Raw genomic sequence first — 23,195 nt, 5'->3', positions numbered from 1 at the left:
TAGATAAGAACTGTACACATGTCTTTCATACCTATACACCATTCTTGTGTGTGTTCAATAAAAAAATATTTGAACAGAGAAATGCTAAAGAATCCTACAGTATGGAAAGTCTTTAGCCCCATCCCTAATGTTATGGGAGTTGCATTTATTGCATTTCAATACACTTGCATTTTCAATTACCCATAAATTACTCACTACTTGTACAACTATGTTGGATTGCCTAAATATTCAACATTTTCTTGACAGTCAATGCCAGTGTATTCTATGGCTGCCCTAAGTACATGCCTTTGTCTGTCTCCTCAGTCTGGAAGGGTGACTCGGCTGATGGATAGAAATGATGATGGGGTGATCTCATTCTCCAACTCTGATGACATCTCTATCTACTCCTTCACTGACTGTGAATCTGAGGTAAGACAGTTGTACACCATGTCTTTGTTGAGTGACATCACTGTAAGGAGAATAGTCTCTGACTAGTTGACTCTGATACCCAGTCTGATGATGAGGATCATGAAAGGAGGACACCACTGCTGAAAGTGAAGGATGAGGAGGATGGAAAGGTGACAAGGCTTAAAGTGAGGGATATAGTAGAGGACGACGATCTTTCTCTCCACTCCTTCGATGAGTCAGACTTTCTGGTATGTTCTGCAGCATGTATTTGAGTAACTCTTTGACTGAATGTGGAGAATGGACTATGACCAACTAGCTCTCTGACACACAGTGTGATAATGGCAATGATGCCTCTGCTGAGGACAGTCCAGGGCCTTCAAAGGAACCACTGAGAAAAGGGGCTTCACTGAAGGACCCTCGACTGGTAGGCTCTTACGTGTGTGTGTGTGTGTGTGTGTGTGTGTGTTAGTGGTGCGCGGGTCAGCTGTTTGTTCAACCGAACCCACCCGCAATTGCTAATAACCCATCCGCAACCGCCCGACTATATGTGATAAAGTGAAAATCTGAGGCCCGCACCTGACCCTAACCCGCAAATATAGAACACCGTCAGAACGATTTCTTAGCAGGGGGTGCAGGATTTTTTTGTGCCTAGTTTGGATATGTTTCTGCTTATAATTTCCAACATTTTGGTAGGCTATTTGTTAGTCAACTTGTCTATAATTAGATAGAAGACTAAATAAACCAAAAACTTTTAGGGATCAAGAAGAAAATGCAATAACTTAAGATCAAAAGGGAAACATTTTCTGTGCAAAATTTCCAAATGACATCAGTTTGACGGGTTGAAAACGACCAGACATGTTTCTGATAAGATTTCAGTTTGGCTTGGATGCACATTTTATGTGGTTGAAATATTATCAGCTTTTATGATGCTGATAAAGCAGTCCCTAGCTGCGCATTTGCATTCCCTCAAGATGCTGAAAGAAATCATATTTCTCCACTGCTGTTCCCGAGTCAAAATAAAGCCTACATTTGGTGTAGCCTATCATTTTACTGCAAGAAATGCTTAATTCTGCAGGAGTTAATATTAAGACTGTGAGAGGTTAAAGATCTACAGTCAGTGTCCAGATTTCAGTTTCCATCTAACCCATCTGAACAGTAGGCTGTTTGTTCCCTTGACGTGCCATAGGCCTATTTGAATCCCCCTCTTGTGACTGTCGAATTTCTATAGTGCCTCACAATCATCAAACATAACATAGGCACTGCCATCATCCTCTTTTAACACTTCACCAAATATTTTCCAAACATTACTTTTCTGGCCGTCCCTTCTTTATTTTCAACTTTCCATTTCGTAGCTTTTCTCTTATTGAATTAAAGCGTTTGGTGATTGGTGTGTAGTCTATCTGGCGCGCGTCAAGTTATGCCCTAAAGTTTAGGCTTACACACTAATGCCAAATAGCCTATAGATATAACTTGCACAATAATTATACATTTATGGATTTTTTAATGTATTGTTTTCTGTTTATTCAACAATATTTCATGACCCTAAATCCCCCGCCCTGTGGATATAACCGCAGGACTTCTGGTTATGAGTCAACCCGCGCATCACTAGTGTGTGTCACATCTCAATTGTTTGACCCGATGTCTGTACATATTATTGTGGCCAAACCCAACATCCCTCTCCCTGCCTCTGTGAGTGCCCTGAAGAAGGTGTCACGCCAGATGGAGGTGGTCCCTTCTGTCCGGCCCTGCAGGCAGCAGCTGGACAAGAAGACACAGTGGACCAACACCAATGAGGAGAGCCTGAGGAGAATTAAAGAAAACCTGGCCTCCATAGAGCTTGACCTGGAGGAAGGCCTGAAGACGGTCAATGACGGTCTGGACATCAACCAAGAGAGGCAGAAGAAGAATGAGGGATGCTTCAGAGCCTGGATTGAGAAGTGGATGGGGAGGAGGAAGGATGAAAGACTGAGGGATGAAGATGTGAATAGGGAAGACAATGGGAGGAGGGGCGAGGAGTTGAGGGCACTGATCCAAGTGATGAAGAGAAACTGCAGCAAAATGAGATCTTGAGGCAGTAGACCTGGACAGTTGGCTGAATGACTTGGAAAGGTTGAAAGTGGCTTTCAAGAAATGCACTGGAGAGATGGCCGAAATGGTAGAGAGCATGGCAGAAATGAAGACCAGCATAGCCAAGAACAGGCTCCTCAAGCTTGAAAAAAAGAAGTATGAAGTCCAGCGCTTTGTAAGTTACTCTTACTTATTGAGTGTAGTCATGTATCTAATGTATTTATAGATTAGTTATACAGTATATCTAGAGATTGTGTATAACATAGCACTGTCCTGACAGTTTGTTTGTTGTTTCTGGTATTACAGAGCCCAGGGAAAGTCTCTGGTCCTGTGCCTGGCCAGACTTGCCTTTCTCCTCTTGTGACCTCAGCACCCTGGACCCTGGCTGAAGCCCTACGGGCCCTGCCCTCTCCAGAGGATGTCCCAAAGCCTCTGACTCCTCCCAGCCCTGTCCCTGTCATTGTTGCTCCGCCTGCTGTGGAGTACTTACCATACCACCACAGCCCTCGCCTGGCCCCAATCACCAACCTGAGCGAGAACGGTAGGAAGCTGCTCCAGAAAATGTCAGGAGTGGCCCCACAGGTGAGAGGAAATACAGAAAGCCCTTGCCTGGCCCCCATCACCAATACAGGAAGCCCTCGCCTGGCCCCCATCACCAACCTGAGTGAGAACAGCAGGAAGCTGCTCCAGGAAATGGCGCAGAAAATGACAGGAGTGTACCCACAGGTGAGAGGAAACAGGAAGGGGATATTGGCCATATGTCCTACAGTATATCATAACTCTAGATATCGTAGCTCAAGAGTAGAAAATAGCCATAAGCTTATATTACTTTATCTCCTTGTCCAAAATATTCAGGAAGGGAAGGTCAAAAGGAAAAAGGGCAAGGCAAAAAAGCGAGTGAAGCAAGAGCAGGCTAGTAACATGAAGCAGGTGGAAAATGTTGGAGAAAGTAAGGAGGACAAGAAAGAGGAAAATAAGAGTCTGAGGAAGAGGTGAGGAAATAGAAGAAGGAGAAGTAGAACATAACAAGGGCATTTTTGAGATTTATAGAAATAGAATGAGGTAGAGAATTATAGAAATAGAATGAGGTAGCAGAGAAAGAGCAGCTATCTGATGTGTAAGTGAAAACTACTATTTATTGTCCTGTTTGATTGACAGGTTTCTCCAGTGGCTGCTGCCCAAACTTAGATGTTTGAATAAATAATGGCCATCTACTACTACAACACACACACACACAGATATTTTGAGTATTGCTTACTCCTCCAATACACACAGAAACTTAATTTCAGACACAGGAACTATGTTTAGAAAAATACACATATTGGTCTCGTTCTAATATTTTGAGACATGCACTATTCTTTAAAATAAAAAAACTACAAAAAATGTTTGAAATATGCATTTTCAATAAAGCTTTTGAAATTGCAATTATTTGTGTCAGACTGTTTTTTTGTTCTTCATTAATTACAGCAAGGGAACAATTATTGTAGTGACATTACATGACATGTTATGTACCAGTGGGTGTTTTATATTCTGCTGTCCTGCACTGGATCCCACTGTAGGTGGCAGTAGTGCACAAAATAGTTGGTTTGCTCACCAGAAACCCAACCAGGCAGAGAGACTATTGTTACCATGCAACGAGCAGATGCTTCAGTGCAGGGTTGCCATGTCCGCAGTTTTGCTAACATTTGGGCTACTTTGAAAACGATGTCGCGGGGGGTAAACATGGCATTTCTTCAAACAAAACATATTTTTCACTGTGACCTGCTGCTGACTACCAGGCAGTGAGCAGGCAGGTTGTTACTGAATGAGCAGTAGGAAGGGGGAGGGCCGTGTTCATTCAAAAATCATGTCAAACACTATTATTGCAACTTATTATGTGAGTTGTTAAGCATATTTTTACTCCTGAACTTATTTAGGCTTGCCATAACAAATGGGTTGAATACATATTGACTCAAGACATTTCAGCTTTTCATTTTTTATAGCTTTCTAAACATTTCTAAAAACATAATTCCACTTTGACATTATGGGGTGTTGTGTGTAGGTCAGTGACAGAAAATCTCAATTTATTCCATTTTAAATTCAGGCTGTAACACAACAAAATGTGGGTGTGAATACTTCCTGAAGGCACAGTACATGTACAAGCTTTGAGGGTTTTTTGAAAGAGAAAATCCATCATTATTGTGTGCCTACTGTAAATATGGCTGCCACTTGTCTTTTCCTAGGAATGCTCGGAACATGGCGCGGGATGTGCAGAATTCCTTCTATGACATCGTTGAGGAGGTGGGAGGTCTCACACACACACAGGCTGTGGCTTACATCAAGAAGCTGATGACCAAGGGCCGCTACTCTCAGGACGTGTGGAGCTAAGGAAGATTAAGTTAACGTTACAGCACACCCTCACAACCCCATATGTTAACCTATTTCTTTCGGGTGGAGGGTGAGTGGTAACGGAAAACAGTTTTAAACTGTTTTTGGAGGTAACGTGTCAGCACATAATCACTAAATGGAAAGACGTATGAATGAATGTTTGTTGTACTTATTGTCTTGTTGTGTAATCTTACTGACAGCATTTTGTAGAGACTCGTGCTGTGAGGTAGTGCAATTCATTCAAGATTGGTTGGGAATGGGCTCATACTCCAAATCGACCCCTAACCCCCAGGCCTTTCATGTACACTGAACAAAATATAAACGCAACATGTAAAGTGTTGGTCCCATGTTTCATGAGCTGAAATAAAAGATCCCAGACATTTTCCATCCACACAAAAAGCTTATTTCTCTCAAATTTTGTGCACGTGTAACCACGCCAGCCCAGGACCTCCACATCCGGCTCCTTCACCTGTGGGATCGTCTGAGACCAACCACCCGGACAGCTGATGAATCTGTGGGTTTGCACAACAGAATAATTTCTGCACAAACTGTCAGTAACCGTCTCAGGGAAGCTAATCTGCATGCTCGTCGTCCTCACCAGGGTCTTGACCTGACTGCAGTTTGGCGTCGTAACTGACTTCTGTGGGCAAATGCTCACCTTCGATAGCAACTGGCATGCTGGAGAAGTGTGCTCTTCACGGATGAATCCCGGTTTCAACTGTACCAGGTAGAAGTCAGCGTGTATGGCGCCATGTGGGCGAGCGGTTTGCTGATGTCAACATTGTGGACAGAGTGCCCCGTGGTGGTGGGGTTATGGTATGGACAGGCATAAGCTACGGACAATGAACACAATTGCATTTTAAATCGATGGCAATTTGAATGCACAGAGATACCGTGACGAGATCCTGAGGCCCATTGTCGTGCCATTCATCCGCCACCATCACCTCACGTTTCAGCACAATAATGCACGGCCCCATGTCACAAGGATCTGTTCACAATTTCTGGAAGCTGAAAATGTCCCAGTTCTTCCATGGCCTGCATACTCACCAGACATGTCACTGATTGAGCATGTTTGGGATGCTCTGGATTGACGTGTACGACAGCGTGTTCCATATCTGAATTCCCAGTCATGTGAAATCCATAGATTAGGGCCTAATTTATTCATTTCAATTGACTGATTTCCTTATATGAACTGTAACTCAGTAAAATCTTTGAAATAGTTGCATGTTGCGTTTATATTTTTGTTCAGTGTAGATTTGGTCCACGCGCTCCTTTTAAGGTTATGGAACATTTTGGAATAAACCAATAGATTTTTTTATAAAATAGAGTGCAGACCTTCATTGTTTCCCATCAGATTAGAAAAGTTGGAGATATTATACATTGAATGTTACACATCGTTTTTGTAAGTGAAACTAGGCGCAAACAGAGGTGATTATGATATGAAATATTGCCTCTGGACGTTTATCATGCTGTGAAGATCCCCACAAGGCGATAAAAAAAGTAATATATTGTAAATTAACTCCTGAAATGTCTACGGCATTGAAAGCATTCTATATTTGCATCTTTAAATGTATTTACAAGTTCAACATGGCTGCCTATTCAGATGCACGAAGGTTGTGTAAATACAGAGAGCAGTGCAAGATTAGTCAAATATGCATACTAGTAGCACATTCATATTGTACCATGTACTGTACAATTCCTACATTTAAATTGCAGTAACTGTTTAGTCATTGAGCCTTGTTCTTCATCGGTTCATTAAACGAAAAGGTTGTAGATTAAATGGTGGTTTACTGTAAAAATGCCCAGGTGTTTTTTTCTCATGCTCTCCCACTGTAAGGCTTAGTACCGACTAGTTATGTTTAGCTGGACACTACCACGGCATTTAGGCAATGCAATATGTGTTGTATTGTATGTGCACTTGCAGTACAACATGAATACATCTATTAACTGTCATTTATTGACTGTCATTTATGTGTGTTCTGATAATCACTAATTCTGGGATATGTATATGTATGAACTTTATCTAGTTTTATTTTCTTATGCTGATGGTTGAAAGCCTAAATACAAAATATTTACTTCAATTTTCTGAGGTTCTGTAACCGTATGAAATAGAATCAAGTGGATGATATACGGGTGATGTTCAGCAGTCTATCATTTTAGCACGTCATTTTGTGTTTCTTTTAATAGAGAAACCCTCAACTATTGTAGTGATACAGAATCAAATATGGTATGGTACATGTTGTCATTTAAATAAGAAATGTGCCTTTTTAAAATTGACCTGTGTTACATGACTCTTACCACTTGATCCAGTTTTATATGCAAAATAGCTATTTGTATATAAACAGTAACTTTAAAGCATGCATTTGTAAAGAAATAATAAATGGAGATCATTGATTTGCTTTATTTAGTCTTGGTTGTCATTTATGGCTTCTCTTTACTGTGCACGACTAGTTAATTTTCCAAAGATTACATCATAATCTGCCCTTGTAGCCCACACTCTTGATCACCTCACCCACTTGTCCCCTGCTTCTGAATTTCCAAAATTTTTGAACGATGCATTGCAAAACAAACTGAATGTAATGGATCTAATTTAGTGGTGAGTGGATGCTATTTTGTATTTTATTCTAAGAACACAGATACCTTAAAAGAAAGGTAGGTGCGTGGATCAGAAAACCAAACAGTATCTGGTGTGACCACCATTTCCCTCAAGCAGCACGACACATATCCTTCGCATTGAGTTGATCAGGCTGTTGATTGTGGCCTGTGGAATGTTGTGCCACTCTTCAACAGCTGTGCGAAGTTGCTGTTCATTGCTTGCCCATATCATAACCCCACCGCCACCATTGGGCACTCTGCTGGTCCTGGGGTGGCGTGGTTACACGTGGTCTGCGGTTGTGAGGCCGGTTGGACGTACTGCCAAATTCTCTAAAACGACGTTGGAGTCTGCTTATGGTACAGAAATGAATTTTAAATTCTCTCGCAACATCTCTGGTGGACATTTCTGCAGTCAGCATGCCAATTGCACGCTTCCTCAAAACTTGAGACATATGTAGCATTGTGTTGTGTGACAAAACTGCACATTTTAGAGTGGCTCTTTTATTGTCCCCAGCACAAGAAGCACCTGTGTAATGATCAAGCTGTTTAATCAGCTTCTTGATATGCTACACCTGTCAGGTGGATGGATTATCTTGGCAAAGGACAAATGCTCACTAACAGAGATTTAAACAAATTTGTATACAAAATTAGAGAAAGAAGCTTTTTGTACGTTTGGAAAATTTCTGGGATCTTTTATTTCAGCTCATGAAACATGGGACCAACACTTTACATGTTGCATTTATATTTTGTTAAGTGTAGTTAAGGGGGAAAAACTGATAATACATTAGTGTGATAAAAATGTTTAGTTTGAATTAAAAACTGTTCTGGTTTACTAAGGGTTTTGAAAAACGTTGTTTTAATCTAGGTTGTATAAATCAAGAGTACCAAGAGATTTGTCTACCGTATGTGTAAAAAAACACAAAGTACAAAACACACAAGCCAAAAGGAGTGGTCTTACAATCAACTGACAAGCAAACCCTTTATTGCATTGATTTGACCTTGAACATTCAGAGCCTGCTTGTATATTAAAACCAAAAACATCAGTGAAGAAAAAGTGGACCTTCAAGTACTGCCTCAAAACACTTGTCCAAGCATATTACATCTCAATGTATAACATGAGACAGAAAACACATTGAATGACAACTATGGGCTCGATTAAATCCGTATCGCCGTAGTTCAGAGCTATAGCGGCTTATAACCACACTGACATTTGTATTTTTTAAATGTTATTAGTTATACCAAGAGTTGACGTTTTTACAAGGATTGTGATTGCTGAAAATAGCACGCTTGAAATGTAAATGTAATTTCCGGTCTTCGCGAACATTGCCTTTACATTTCAATCGAGCTATAGCGAGTTTTGCCGTTACGGATTGAAGTCATCAATCTGTCAGTGAAGACACAGGTGCTCCTGGGTGAACCATCACAGATTCTGGCAGTGACTCCAGCATTTTTGCTGTGAAACTCTGGGGGGCACTGACAGACACAGACAGTGGACTGAGGTGGGAATGTTGAGAATGTGGATGTTGAGCCACTGGAGCCCAGTGACTGCTGGTTTGAGAGGCAGATGCATGCCCATGACTGAGTCCATGGCCGAAGCTGTGTTCGTGACTATGTCCATGACCTTGGCTGTGGCTGCAGCTGTGTCCATGTTCGTGACTATGTCCGTGACTTGGCCCAAAGCTATGCTTGAGGCCATATCCATGGTTGTGTCCATTATAACCTGAGAGCTGAACAGGGCTCCCCTGTGTATAGTAGGAGTTGGCCCAGCCTTCAAATGTCTTTGGTGTGGTCTCGGTAGCCTGTAGGTTGGAGGTAAAGGACACTGGAGCGTAGGCTTGGACTGGGTAGGAGCCTGGGGTTGGAATGATTCTGCAATCAATGAGAACGTGGACAGATTTCAGAGAGCCTATCTATACCAGTAATTCTCTATCTAATCATGGGGGACCACTAGGTGCCTATTGTACAGTATTCAATTACAGCTGCGGATCATCAATTATAACTGCACCTCATTATACTGTAGTACATTATGTGCTCTGGCTTGCACACAGCAATTGTTATTTAATGACCTCTTGTCTTGTCTGATAAATGATATGTCTGGTGCTTTCTCAGTACTTACGGTGGGTGGACCGTCTTCCTTCTCTCCTCTGTTGATGCAGGGACATACAGGACACCAATGTTCCTCAGCAGCCTGAAAGGCATCTTCTTGTCCAGCACTGATGCCCTGGCATCGGACATGTCCAGAAGTGAGAGCCAGCCCTTACCGTCTGTTTCACCAGTGGTAGTTAAGGAGAATGTGTGACGCAGTGATGCAAGATTTTTTCTAAACAAACATGCCATAATGTTCAGCAGCAGGATTCATATACAACACCTATAACCTATTACCACTTAACTACACTACTAAGCACACTTATAAAGCTGTGACATACTGCAGAGGAGTGTATCAGTTATTTTGAACCACAATGAGGTTATAGCCGGCCGCGACCGGGAGACCCATGGGGCGGCGCACAATTGGCCCAGCGTCGTCCAGGGTAGGGGAGGGAATGGCCGGCAGGGATGTAGCTCAGTTGGTAGAGCATGGCGTTTGCAACGCCAGGGTTGTGGGTTCGATTCCCACGGGGGGCCAGTATGAAAAATTAAAAAATAACTCACTAACTGTAAGTCGCTCTGGATAAGAGCGTCTGCTAAATGACTAAAATGTAAATGTAAATGAGTAAGGATACAGATCCCCCCTGCGATGATGGCGATGGCATTGCAAAGGAAGACAGTGTGTGGGACCAAAAGTGTTATGATGAACAGAAACAGCCAGGGCAGGGCTAACATGGGTACAGTGACCCCGAAAAGAAAGCCCTTAACCATACGGGAGTGCACTGTGGCCATACCCATAAGGGAGAGGGACACTGGAATGAACCCCTTCACCTGTTTCTGGGCAGATGCACCAAACAGTAGCAGACCCAGTATGGTGTACAACACCCCTGTGCTGATAGAGAGCAGCAGAAACATGAGGAGGAACCGAACAGTCCCCACACTCTTCTCAATGCCTCCACAGAGGGGCACCAGAACCCCAATACTGAGGAGTAGCTGGGTCACTGTCTTGTGGTGGAAGGAGTATGTGATGAGCTTGTGCACTGCAAAGGAAGAGGAAAGGATTAAAACATAAATGATAGGGTTGACAGACATAAGCTGCACTGGTGTGTTGTGCTGTAGCCTGCTGCTGTAGCCTACTGGCACCATCTGTTACATTAGCTATACGTTTTAGCAAGCTAGCTAACGTTACAACACTCTCATTCAAAGTAGCTACTGAGCATATATGACTGTTGATTCACTCAGACCCTCCTAGCTAACTTACCATGCCCATTGCCAAAAACTGTCGTTCCAAGACTGAAGACATCCTCTGATAAACCGAAATATGTAGTGACAGTAAACAAAACAAATGATACTCTAATGACAGCAACAATCCCACTCGTGAGCCTGAACTCAGGAGTAAAACTCTTGAACCTCTGAACCATATGTTTTAAAACTATTCGGATATCATTTTGATGCCCAATGCATATTTGTCAAACTTGGATAATCAAGTACAATAATCAATCTTTTCCTCCAATATTGCGTAAAACTTTAGCCAGATTATAGGTAGCTAGCTAGCTAGCTAGAGGTTCCCACTAGATAACAAAGCCACAAATTACAAATAGGCTATATCTTAAAAATTAATGAAAACAAAAATAGGCTTTTTGGTCTTAATTTAAGGTTGGGCATAAGGTTAGCAGTGTGGTTAAGTTTAAAATCCGAGTTTAAGAAGATGAATTGTAGAAATAGGCGGGCAAGCTTGCTAAGCAAAAACAAATGTACTGGACTTCCGCATTTGGATTTGTCACAACCACAAAGTTGCTCAACTGTTGCTCAGATCATCAAGTGCTGCATTTGAAGACACTGCCACCTGCTGACATGTGCCTCAAATGTGATGATCAAAGAGTCCTCAACAGCCATTTGAGTTAGATAGCTAGATAGATTTTATTTGACAGTTATGAATTACGACCAGGGGGAGATACCACCAGTCCAGTCCCATACAAGCCTTTCCTGTGACGTATTATGCGCGGCCATAAAACTGTGACCTATTGTGACGTAACCAAGCATAAATTCACTACATAAACTGTGTTCAGCTTTGATACAATCAGTACAATCGCTTTCTTCAGTCAGGTTGTTTCAGGTGCATAGTCTGCCCTAGCTGACACTGTGCAGAGAATAAATACTACGATTGGAAACGGTTGGATAGACCCGTGCGCACTGCACAAGGTGATTTGGAGTTTAGAACGTCTGGTAGGCTCTTACATTCTTTGGTCCCAAATGGCACCCTGTAGTGTACTACTTTTGACCTGTGCCCATTGGACTCAGGTCAAAATAAGTGCAATATATGGGCACTGGGGTGCCATTTGGGACATGCCCTTTATGCGTGTGTGTGCCAGGATATGTTTTGTGCCAATCAATTGATGGAAATGTATCCCTCAGAAAGCAAAATGAATCGTAATGATGAGTGAATCAAAAGAGCTTTAAGGCGCCGCCCTTATGTGTTAAATATCAAATATATATATATATATTTAAAAAATCTTCTGTTTTTGTTATCACCTTTTAAATGGAGTGTTGTGTTGACAGTTGAATCCAGTGAGGGTGAACACCCCTGATTCTGTGATGTGGCCAACCGGCAAAGTGCGCAGAAGGCCAAGGCCTGTAAGTCAAATCTGACCTGAAAACAATAACACATAAACATTAGTTATGCTGCATGTACAAACTGCAGTTATCACAGTAAAAGCAAGTGCAGATATCCCTCCTTATCTAACCACATTTGAAATGGAATATTGTCTTGACAGTCTACATCAGTGCAGACCCCTCAGATCCACAAAAGGCCTGTATGTCACATTCAAATCAACCACATAACAGTAGCTACTTAAATTATTTATTGATAGCTACATCATTTATTTCCAAGTTATTTCCAAGGCCAAAATGAGCAAAAGAGTGTTACATTTTTTCTTTACTGTTCACAGCCAATCATTGTGAGCTGTGGGCAGGAACAGACATCTGGGGATGGATGGGACATCAATCCAGAGCCTCTTAGCCAGGTCAGACATCTCTGCTGTTCCCATAGAGACAGAACAGATAGATCAATCTGTTGATTCATATGGCCATTTTGGTTGGCTTGGTTGAATTGACAATCATTCATTAGAAATGCTAAAGAATCCTACAGTATGGAAAGTCTTTAGCCCTATCCCTAATGTTATGGGAGTTGCATTTATTGCATTTCAATACACTTGCATTTTCAATTACCCATAAATTACTCACTACTTGTACAACTATGTTGGATTGCCTAAATATTCAACATTTTCTTGACAGTCAATGCCAGTGTATTCTATGGCTGCCCTAAGTACATGCCTTTGTCTGTCTCCTCAGTCTGGAAGGGTGACTCGGCTGATGGATAGAAATTATGATGGGGTGATCTCATCCTCCAACTCTGACATCTCTATCTACTCCTTCACTGACTGTGAATCTGAGGTAAGACAGTTGTACACCATGTCTTTGTTGAGTGACATCACTGTAAAGAGAATAGTCTCTGACTAGTTTACTCTGATACACAGTCTGATGATGAGGATCATGAAAGGAGGACACCACCGCTGAAAGTGAAGGATGAGGAGGATGTAAAGCTGACAAGGCTTAAAGTGAGGGATATGGTAGAGGACGACGATCTTTCTCTCCAATCCTTCGATGAGTCAGACTTTCTGGTATGTTCTGCAGCATGTATTTGAGTAACTCTTTGACTGAATGTGAAGAATGGACTATGACCAACTAGCTCTATGACACACAGCGTGATAATGGCAATGATGCCTCTGCTGAGGACAGTCCAGGGCCTTCAAAGGAACCACTGAGAAAAGGGGCTTCACTGAAGGACCCTCGACTGGTAGGCTCTTACGTGTGTGTGTGTGTGTGTGTTAGTGGTGCGCGGGTCAGCTGTTTGTTCAACCGAACCCACCCGCAATTGCTAATAACCCATCCGCAACCGCCCGACTATATGTGATAAAGTGAAAATCTGAGGCCCGCACCTGACCCTAACCCGCAAATATAGAACACCGTCAGAACGATTTCTTAGCAGGGGGTGCAGGATTTTTTTGTGCCTAATTTGGATATGTTTCTGCTTATAATTTCCAACATTTTGGTAGGCTATTTGTTAGTCAACTTGTCTATAATTAGAGAGAAGACTAAATAAACCAAAAACGTTTAGGGATCAAGAAGAAAATGCAATAACTCAATAAAAAAAGGGAAACATTTTCTGTGCAAAATTTCCAAATGACATCAGTTTGACGGGTTGAAAACGACCAGACATGTTTCTGATAAGATTTCAGTTTGGCTTGGATGCACATTTTATGTGGTTGAAATATTATCAGCTTTTATGATGCTGATAAAGCAGTCCCTAGCTGCGCATTCGCATTCCCTCAAGATGCTGAAAGAAATCATATTTCTCCACTGCTGTTCCCGAGTCAAAATAAAGCCTACATTTGGTGTAGCCTATCATTTTACTGCAAGAAATGCTTAATTCTGCAGGAGTTAATATTAAGACTGTGAGAGGTTAAAGATCTACAGTCAGTGTCCAGATTTCAGTTTCCATTTAACCCATCTGAACAGTAGGCTGTTTGTTCCCTTGACGTGCCATAGGCCTATTTGAATCCCCCTCTTGTGACTGTCGAATTTCTATAGTGCCTCACAATCATCACACATAACATAGGCACTGCCATCATCCTCTTTTAACACTTCACCAAATATTTTCCAAACATTACTTTTCTGGCCGTCCCTTCTTTATTTTCAACTTTCCATTTCGTAGCTTTTCTCTTATTGAATTAAAGCGTTTGGTGATTGGTGTGTAGTCTATCTGGCGCGCGTCAAGTTATGCCCTAAAGTTTAGGCTTACGCACTAATGCCAAATAGCCTATAGATATAACTTGCACAATAATTATACATTTATGGATTTTTTAATGTATTGTTTTCTGTTTATTCAACAATATTTCATGACCCTAAATCCGCCGCCCTGTGGATATAACCGCGGGACTTCTGGTTATGAGTCAACCCGCGCATCACTAGTGTGTGTCACATCTCAATTGTTTGACCCTATGTCTGTACAGATTATTGTGGCCAAACCCAACATCCCTGTCATTGTTGCTCCGCCTGCTGTGGAGTACTTACCATACCACCACAGCCCTCGCCTGGCCCCAATCACCAACCTGAGCGAGAACGGTAGGAAGCTGCTCCAGAAAATGGCAGGAGTGGACCCACAGGTGAGAGGAAATACAGAAAGCCCTTGCCTGGCCCCCATCACCAATACAGGAAGCCCTCGCCTGGCCCCCATCACCAACCTGAGTGAGAACAGCAGGAAGCTGCTCCAGGAAACGGCGCAGAAAATGGCAGGAGTGTACCCACAGGTGAGAGGAAACAGGAAGGGGATATTGGCCATATGTCCTACAGTATATCATAACTCTAGATATTGTAGCTCAAGAGTAGAAAATAGCCATAAGCTTATATTACTTTATCTCCTTGTCCAAAATATTCAGGAAGGGAAGGTCAAAAGGAAAAAGGGCAAGGCAAAAAAGCGAGTGAAGCAAGAGCAGGCTAGTAACATGAAGCAGGTGGAAAATGTTGGAGAAAGTAAGGAGGACAAGAAAGAGGAAAAGAAGAGTCTGAGGAAAGGTGAGGAAATAGAAGAAGGAGAAGTAGAACATAACAAGGGCATTTTTTAGATTTATAGAAATAGAATGAGGTAGAGAATTATAGAAATAGAATGAGATAGCAGAGAAAGAGCAGCTATCTGATGTGTAAGTGAAAACTACTATTTATTCTCCTGTTTGATTGACAGGTTTCTCCAGTGGCTGCTGCCCAAACTGAGATGTTTGAATAAATAATGGCCATCTACTACTACAACACACACACACACAGATTTTGAGTATTGCTTACTCCTCCAATACACACAGAAACTTAATTTCAGACACAGGAACTATGTTTAGCAAAATACACATATTGGTCTCGTTCTAATATTTTGAGACATGCACTATTCTTTAAAATAAAAAAACTACAAAAAAATTCCAATAAAGCTTTTTAAATTGCAATTATTTGTGTCAGACTGTTTTTTTTTTCTTCATTAATTACAACAAGGGAACAATTATTGTAGTGACATTACATGACATGTTATGTACCAGTGGGTGTTTTATATTCTGCTGTCCTGCACTGGATCCCACTGTAGGTGGCAGTAGTGCACAAAATAGTTGGTTTGCTCACCAGAAACCCAACCAGGCAGAGAGACTATTGTTACCATGCAACGAGCAGATGCTTCAGTGCAGGGTTGCCATGTCCGCAGTTTTGCTAACATTTGGGCTACTTTGAAAACGATGTCGCGGGGGGTAAACATGGCATTTCTTCAAACAAAACATATTTTTCACTGTGACCTGCTGCTGACTACCAGGCAGTGAGCAGGCAGGTTGTTACTGAATGAGCAGTAGGAAGGGGGAGGGCCGTGTTCATTCAAAAATCATGTCAAACACTATTATTGCAACTTATTATGTGAGTTGTTAAGCATATTTTTACTCCTGAACTTATTTAGGCTTGCCATAACAAAGGGGTTGAATACATATTGACTCAAGACATTTCAGCTTTTCATTTTTTATAGCTTTCTAAACATTTCTAAAAACATAATTCCACTTTGACATTATGGGGTGTTGTGTGTAGGTCAGTGACAGAAAATCTCAATTTATTCCATTTTAAATTCAGGCTGAAACACAACAAAATGTGATGGTGAATACTTCCTGAAGGCACAGTACATGTACAAGCTTTGAGGGTTTTTTGAAAGAGAAAATCCATCATTATTGTGTGCCTACTGTAAATATGGCTGCCACTTGTCTTTTCCTAGGAATGCTCGGAACATGGCGCGGGATGTGCAGAATTCCTTCTATGACATCGTTGAGGAGGTGGGAGGTCTCACACACACACAGGCTGTGGCTTACATCAAGAAGCTGATGACCAAGGGCCGCTACTCTCAGGACGTGTGGAGCTAAGGAAGATTAAGTTAACGTTACAGCACACCCTCACAACCCCATATGTTAACCTATTTCTTTCGGGTGGAGGGTGAGTGGTAACGGAAAACAGTTTTAAACTGTTTTTGGAGGTAACGTGTCAGCACATAATCACTAAATGGAAAGACGTATGAATGAATGTTTGTTGTACTTATTGTCTTGTTGTGTAATCTTACTGACAGCATTTTGTAGAGACTCGTGCTGAGAGGTAGTGCAATTCATTCAAGATTGGTTGGGAATGGGCTCATACTCCAAATCGACCCCTAACCCCCAGGCCTTTCATGTACACTGAACAAAATATAAACGCAACATGTAAAGTGTTGGTCCCATGTTTCATGAGCTGAAATAAAAGATCCCAGACATTTTCCATCCACACAAAAAGCTTATTTCTCTCAAATTTTGTGCACGTGTAACCACGCCAGCCCAGGACCTCCACATCCGGCTCCTTCACCTGTGGGATCGTCTGAGACCAACCACCCGGACAGCTGATGAATCTGTGGGTTTGCACAACAGAATAATTTCTGCACAAACTGTCAGTAACCGTCTCAGGGAAGCTAATCTGCATGCTCGTCGTCCTCACCAGGGTCTTGACCTGACTGCAGTTCGGCGTCGTAACTGACTTCTGTGGGCAAATGCTCACCTTCGATAGCAACTGGCATGCTGGAGAAGTGTGCTCTTCACGGATGAATCCCGGTTTCAACTGTACCAGGTAGAAGTCAGCGTGTATGGCGCCATGTGGGCGAGCGGTTTGCTGATGTCAACATTGTGGACAGAGTGCCCCGTGGTGGTGGGGTTATGGTATGGACAGGCATAAGCTACGGACAATGAACACAATTGCATTTTAAATCGATGGCAATTTGAATGCACAGAGATACCGTGACGAGATCCTGAGGCCCATTGTCGTGCCATTCATCCGCCACCATCACCTCACGTTTCAGCACAATAATGCACGGCCCCATGTCACAAGGATCTGTTCACAATTTCTGGAAGCTGAAAATGTCCCAGTTCTTCCATGGCCTGCATACTCACCAGACATGTCACTGATTGAGCATGTTTGGGATGCTCTGGATTGACGTGTACGACAGCGTGTTCCATATCTGAATTCCCAGTCATGTGAAATCCATAGATTAGGGCCTAATTTATTCATTTCAATTGACTGATTTCCTTATATGAACTGTAACTCAGTAAAATCTTTGAAATAGTTGCATGTTGCGTTTATATTTTTGTTCAGTGTAGATTTGGTCCACGCGCTCCTTTTAAGGTTATGGAACATTTTGGAATAAACCAATAGATTTTTTTATAAAATAGAGTGCAGACCTTCATTGTTTCCCATCAGATTAGAAAAATTGGAGATATTATACATTGAATGTTACACATCGTTTTTGTAAGTGAAACTAGGCGCAAACAGAGGTGATTATGATATGAAATATTGCCTCTGGACGTTTATCATGCTGTGAAGATCCCCACAAGGCGATAAAAAAAGTAATATATTGTAAATTAACTCCTGAAATGTCTACGGCATTGAAAGCATTCTATATTTGCATCTTTAAATGTATTTACAAGTTCAACATGGCTGCCTATTCAGATGCACGAAGGTTGTGTAAATACAGAGAGCAGTGCAAGATTAGTCAAATATGCATACTAGTAGCACATTCATATTGTACCATGTACTGTACAATTCCTACATTTAAATTGCAGTAACTGTTTAGTCATTGAGCCTTGTTCTTCATCGGTTCATTAAACGAAAAGGTTGTAGATTAAATGGTGGTTTACTGTAAAAATGCCCAGGTGTTTTTTTCTCATGCTCTCCCACTGTAAGGCTTAGTACCGACTAGTTATGTTTAGCTGGACACTACCACGGCATTTAGGCAATGCAATATGTGTTGTATTGTATGTGCACTTGCAGTACAACATGAATACATCTATTAACTGTCATTTATGTGTGTTCTGATAATCACTAATTCTGGGATATGTATATGTAAGAACTTTATCTAGTTTTATTTTCTTATGCTGATGGTTGAAAGCCTAAATACAAAATATTTACTTCAATTTTCTGAGGTTCTGTAACCGTATGAAATAGAATCAAGTGGATGATATACGGGTGATGTTCAGCAGTCTATCATTTTAGCACGTCATTTTGTGTTTCTTTTAATAGAGAAACCCTCAACTATTGTAGTGATACAGAATCAAATATGGCATGGTACATGTTGTCATTTAAATAAGAAATGTGCCTTTTTTAAATTGACCTGTGTTACATGACTCTTACCACTTGATCCAGTTTTATATGCAAAATAGCTATTTGTATATAAACAGTAACTTTAAAGCATGCATTTGTAAAGAAATAATAAATGGAGATCATTGATTTGCTTTATTTAGTCTTGGTTGTCATTTATGGCTTCTCTTTACTGTGCACGACTAGTTAATTTTCCAAAGATTACATCATAATCTGCCCTTGTAGCCCACACTCTTGATCACCTCACCCACTTGTCCCCTGCTTCTGAATTTCCAAAATTTTTGAACGATGCATTGCAAAACAAACTGAATGTAATGGATCTAATTTAGTGGTGAGTGGATGCTATTTTGTATTTTATTCTAAGAACACAGATACCTTAAAAGAAAGGTAGGTGCGTGGATCAGAAAACCAAACAGTATCTGGTGTGACCACCATTTCCCTCAAGCAGCACGACACATATCCTTCGCATTGAGTTGATCAGGCTGTTGATTGTGGCCTGTGGAATGTTGTGCCACTCTTCAACAGCTGTGCGAAGTTGCTGTTCATTGCTTGCCCATATCATAACCCCACCGCCACCATTGGGCACTCTGCTGGTCCTGGGGTGGCGTGGTTACACGTGGTCTGCGGTTGTGAGGCCGGTTGGACGTACTGCCAAATTCTCTAAAACGACGTTGGAGTCTGCTTATGGTACAGAAATGAATTTTAAATTCTCTCGCAACATCTCTGGTGGACATTTCTGCAGTCAGCATGCCAATTGCACGCTTCCTCAAAACTTGAGACATATGTAGCATTGTGTTGTGTGACAAAACTGCACATTTTAGAGTGGCTCTTTTATTGTCCCCAGCACAAGAAGCACCTGTGTAATGATCAAGCTGTTTAATCAGCTTCTTGATATGCTACACCTGTCAGGTGGATGGATTATCTTGGCAAAGGACAAATGCTCACTAACAGAGATTTAAACAAATTTGTATACAAAATTAGAGAAAGAAGCTTTTTGTACGTTTGGAAAATTTCTGGGATCTTTTATTTCAGCTCATGAAACATGGGACCAACACTTTACATGTTGCATTTATATTTTGTTAAGTGTAGTTAAGGGGGAAAAACTGATAATACATTAGTGTGATAAAAATGTTTAGTTTGAACTAAAAACTGTTCTGGTTTACTAAGGGTTTTGAAAAACGTTGTTTTAATCTAGGTTGTATAAATCAAGAGTACCAAGAGATTTGTCTACCGTATGTGTAAAAAAACACAAAGTACAAAACACACAAGCCAAAAGGAGTGGTCTTACAATCAACTGACAAGCAAACCCTTTATTGCATTGATTTGACCTTGAACATTCAGAGCCTGCTTGTATATTAAAACCAAAAACATCAGTGAAGAAAAAGTGGACCTTCAAGTACTGCCTCAAAACACTTGTCCAAGCATATTACATCTCAATGTATAACATGAGACAGAAAACACATTGAATGACAACTATGGGCTCGATTAAATCCGTATCGCCGTAGTTCAGAGCTATAGCGGCTTATAACCACACTGACATTTGTATTTTTTTAATGTTATTAGTTATACCAAGAGTTGACGTTTTTACAAGGATTGTGATTGCTGAAAATAGCACGCTTGAAATGTAAATGTATTTTCCGGTCTTCGCGAACATTGCCTTTACATTTCAATCGAGCTATAGCGAGTTTTGCCGTTACGGATTGAAGTCATCAATCTGTCAGTGAAGACACAGGTGCTCCTGGGTGAACCATCACAGATTCTGGCAGTGACTCCGGCATCTTTGCTGTGAAACTCTGGGGGGCACTGACAGACACAGACAGTGGACTGAGGTGGGAATGTTGAGAATGTGGATGTTGAGCCACTGGAGCCCAGTGACTGCTGGTTTGAGAGGCAGATGCATGCCCATGACTGAGTCCATGGCCGAAGCTGTGTTCGTGACTATGTCCATAACCTTGGCTGTGGCTGCAGCTGTGTCCATGTTCGTGACTATGTCCGTGACTTGGCCCAAAGCTATGCTTGAGGCCATATCCATGGTTGTGTCCGTAATAACCTGAGAGCTGAACAGGGCTCCCCTGTGTATAGTAGGAGTGGGCCCAGCCTTCAAATGTCTTTGGTGTGGTCTCGGTAGCCTGTAGGTTGGAGGTAAAGGACACTGGAGCGTAGGCTTGGACTGGGTAGGAGCCTGGGGTTGGAATGATTCTGCAATCAATGAGAACGTGGACAGAATTCAGAGAGCCTATCTATACCAGTAATTCTCTATCTAATCATGGGGGACCACTAGGTGCCTATTGTACAGTATTCAATTACAGCTGAGGATCATCAATTATAACTGCACCTCATTATACTGTAGTACATTATGTGCTCTGGCTTGCACACAGCAATTGTTATTTAATGACCTCTTGTCTTGTCTGATAAATGATATGTCTGGTGCTTTCTTAGTACTCACGGTGGGTGGACCGTCTTCCTTCTCTCCTCTGTTGATGCAGGGACATACAGGACACCAATGTTCCTCAGCAGCCTGAAAGGCATCTTCTTGTCCAGCACTGATGCCCTGGCATCGGACATGTCCAGAAGTGAGAGCCAGCCCTTTCCGTCTGTTTCACCAGTGCAAGTTAAGGAGAATGTGTGACGCAGTGATGCAATATTTTTTCTAAACAAACATGCCATAATGTTCAGCAGCAGGATTCATATACAACACCTATAACCTATTACCACTTAACTACACTACTAAGCACACTTATAAAGCTGTGACATACTGCAGAGGAGTGTATCAGTTATTTTGAACCACAATGAGGTTGGAGTAAGGATACAGATCCCCCCTGCGATGATGGCGATGGCATTGCAAAGGAAGACAGTGTGTGGGACCAAAAGTGTTATGATGAACAGAAACAGCCAGGGCAGGGCTAACATGGGTACAGTGACCCCGAAAAGAAAGCCCTTAACCATACGGGAGTGCACTGTGGCCATACCCATAAGGGAGAGGGACACTGGAATGAACCCCTCCACCTGGTTCTGGGCAGATGCACCAAACAGTAGCAGACCCAGTATGGTGTACAACACCCCTGTGCTGATAGAGAGCAGCAGAAACATGAGGAGGAACCGAACAGTGCCCACACTCTTCTCAATGCCTCCACAGAGGGGCACCAGAACCCCAATACTGAGGAGTAGCTGGGTCACTGTCTTGTGGTGGAAGGAGTATGTGATGAGCTTGTGCACTGCAAAGGAAGAGGAAAGGATTAAAACATAAATGATAGGGTTGACAGACATAAGCTACACTGGTGTGTTGTGCTGTAGCCTACTGCTGTAGCCTACTGGCACCATCTGTTACATTAGCTATAAGTTTTAATAATAATAATAATGTGGTCCTCTGTAGCTCAGCTGGTAGAGCACTGCGCTTGAAACGCCAAGGTAGTTGGTTCGATCCCCGGGACCACCCATACACAAAAAAATGTATGCACGCATGACTGTAAGTCGCTTTGGATAAAAGCGTCTGCTAAATGGCATATTATTATTATTATTATTATTATTATTATAATAATATGCCATTTAGCAGACGCTTTTATCCAAAGCGACTTACAGTCATGCGTGCATACATTTTTGTGTATGGGTGGTCCCGGGGATCGAACCCACTATCTTGGCGTTACAAGAGCCGTGCTCTACCAGCTGAGCTACAGAGGACCACCATTCTAGCAAGCTAGCTAACGTTACAACACTCTCATACAAAGTAGCTACTGAGCATATATAACTGTTGATTCACTTAGACCCTCCTAGCTAACTTACCATGCCCATTGCCAAAAACTGTCGTTCCAAGACTGAAGACATCCTCTGATAAACCGAAATATGTAGTGACAGTAAACAAAACAAATGATACTATAATGACAGCAACAAACCCACTCGTGAGCCTGAACTCAGGAGTAAAACTCTTGAACCTCTGAACCATATGTTTTAAAATTATTCGGGATATCATTTTGATGACCAATGCATATTTGTCAAACTAGTACTTGGATAATCAAGCACAATAATCAATCAACTTTTCCTCCAATATTGCGCAACACTTTAGCCAGATTGTAGGTAGCTAGCTAGCTAGAGGTTCCCACTAGATAACACAGCCACAAAGTACAAATAGGCTATATCGTAAAAATTAATGAAAACAAAAATAGGCTTTTTGGTCTTAATTTAAGGTTGGGCATAAGGTTAGCAGTGTGGTTAAGTTTAAAATCAGAGTTTAAGAAGATGAATTGTAGAAATAGGCGGGCAAGCTTGCTAAGCAAAAACAAATGTACTGGACTTCCGCATTTGGATTCGTCACAACCACAAAGTTGCTCAACTGTTGCTCAGATCATCAAGTGCTGCATTTGAAGACACTGCCACCTGCTGACATGTGCCTCAAATGTGATGATCAAAGAGTCCTCTACAGCCATTTCAGTTAGATAGCTAGATAGATTTTATTT

At 41.7% G+C, this 23,195-nt stretch overlaps 3 protein-coding genes across 3 annotated transcripts; 1 reads left to right on the top strand and 2 right to left on the bottom strand.

Moving 5' to 3' along the window:
• Nucleotides 1–1,437: 1,437 nt before the first annotated feature.
• On the top strand, nt 1,438–3,877 carry LOC311142680 (uncharacterized protein). The gene is made up of 3 exons (XM_084178334.1): nt 1,438–2,629; nt 2,761–3,180; nt 3,613–3,877. The coding sequence occupies exons 1-3, from the start codon at nt 2,531–2,533 to the stop codon at nt 3,640–3,642; spliced, it is 549 nt and encodes a 182-aa protein (XP_084034460.1). The 5' UTR covers nt 1,438–2,530; the 3' UTR covers nt 3,643–3,877.
• Nucleotides 3,878–8,381: 4,504 nt separating this feature from the next.
• Nucleotides 8,382–11,289, bottom strand: LOC311142322 (rhomboid domain-containing protein 2-like). The gene is made up of 4 exons (XM_084177949.1): nt 10,763–11,289; nt 10,137–10,541; nt 9,533–9,680; nt 8,382–9,285 (listed from the first exon to the last, which is right to left on the bottom strand). Exons 1-4 carry the CDS (start codon nt 10,920–10,922, stop codon nt 8,796–8,798), a joined length of 1,203 nt encoding a protein of 400 aa, XP_084034075.1. The 5' UTR covers nt 10,923–11,289; the 3' UTR covers nt 8,382–8,795.
• A 9,096-nt stretch (nt 11,290–20,385) lies between these two features.
• Nucleotides 20,386–22,684, bottom strand: LOC311142635 (uncharacterized protein; the record flags this gene model as incomplete). The annotated part of the gene is made up of 4 exons (XM_084178291.1): nt 20,386–20,943; nt 21,191–21,338; nt 21,714–21,959; nt 22,639–22,684. The coding sequence occupies 4 exons, from the start codon at nt 22,682–22,684 to the stop codon at nt 20,454–20,456; spliced, it is 930 nt and encodes a 309-aa protein (XP_084034417.1). The 3' UTR covers nt 20,386–20,453.
• Between the last annotated feature and the right edge of the window lie 511 nt (nt 22,685–23,195).

The sequence above is a fragment of the Coregonus lavaretus genome (genome assembly GCF_964263955.1).
Source record: "Coregonus lavaretus genome assembly, chromosome: 15".
Taxonomy (NCBI): Eukaryota; Metazoa; Chordata; class Actinopteri; order Salmoniformes; family Salmonidae; genus Coregonus; species Coregonus lavaretus.
The sequence above is the reverse complement of the archived record's forward strand: the minus strand, read 5'-3'. Positions and strand labels throughout refer to the sequence as shown.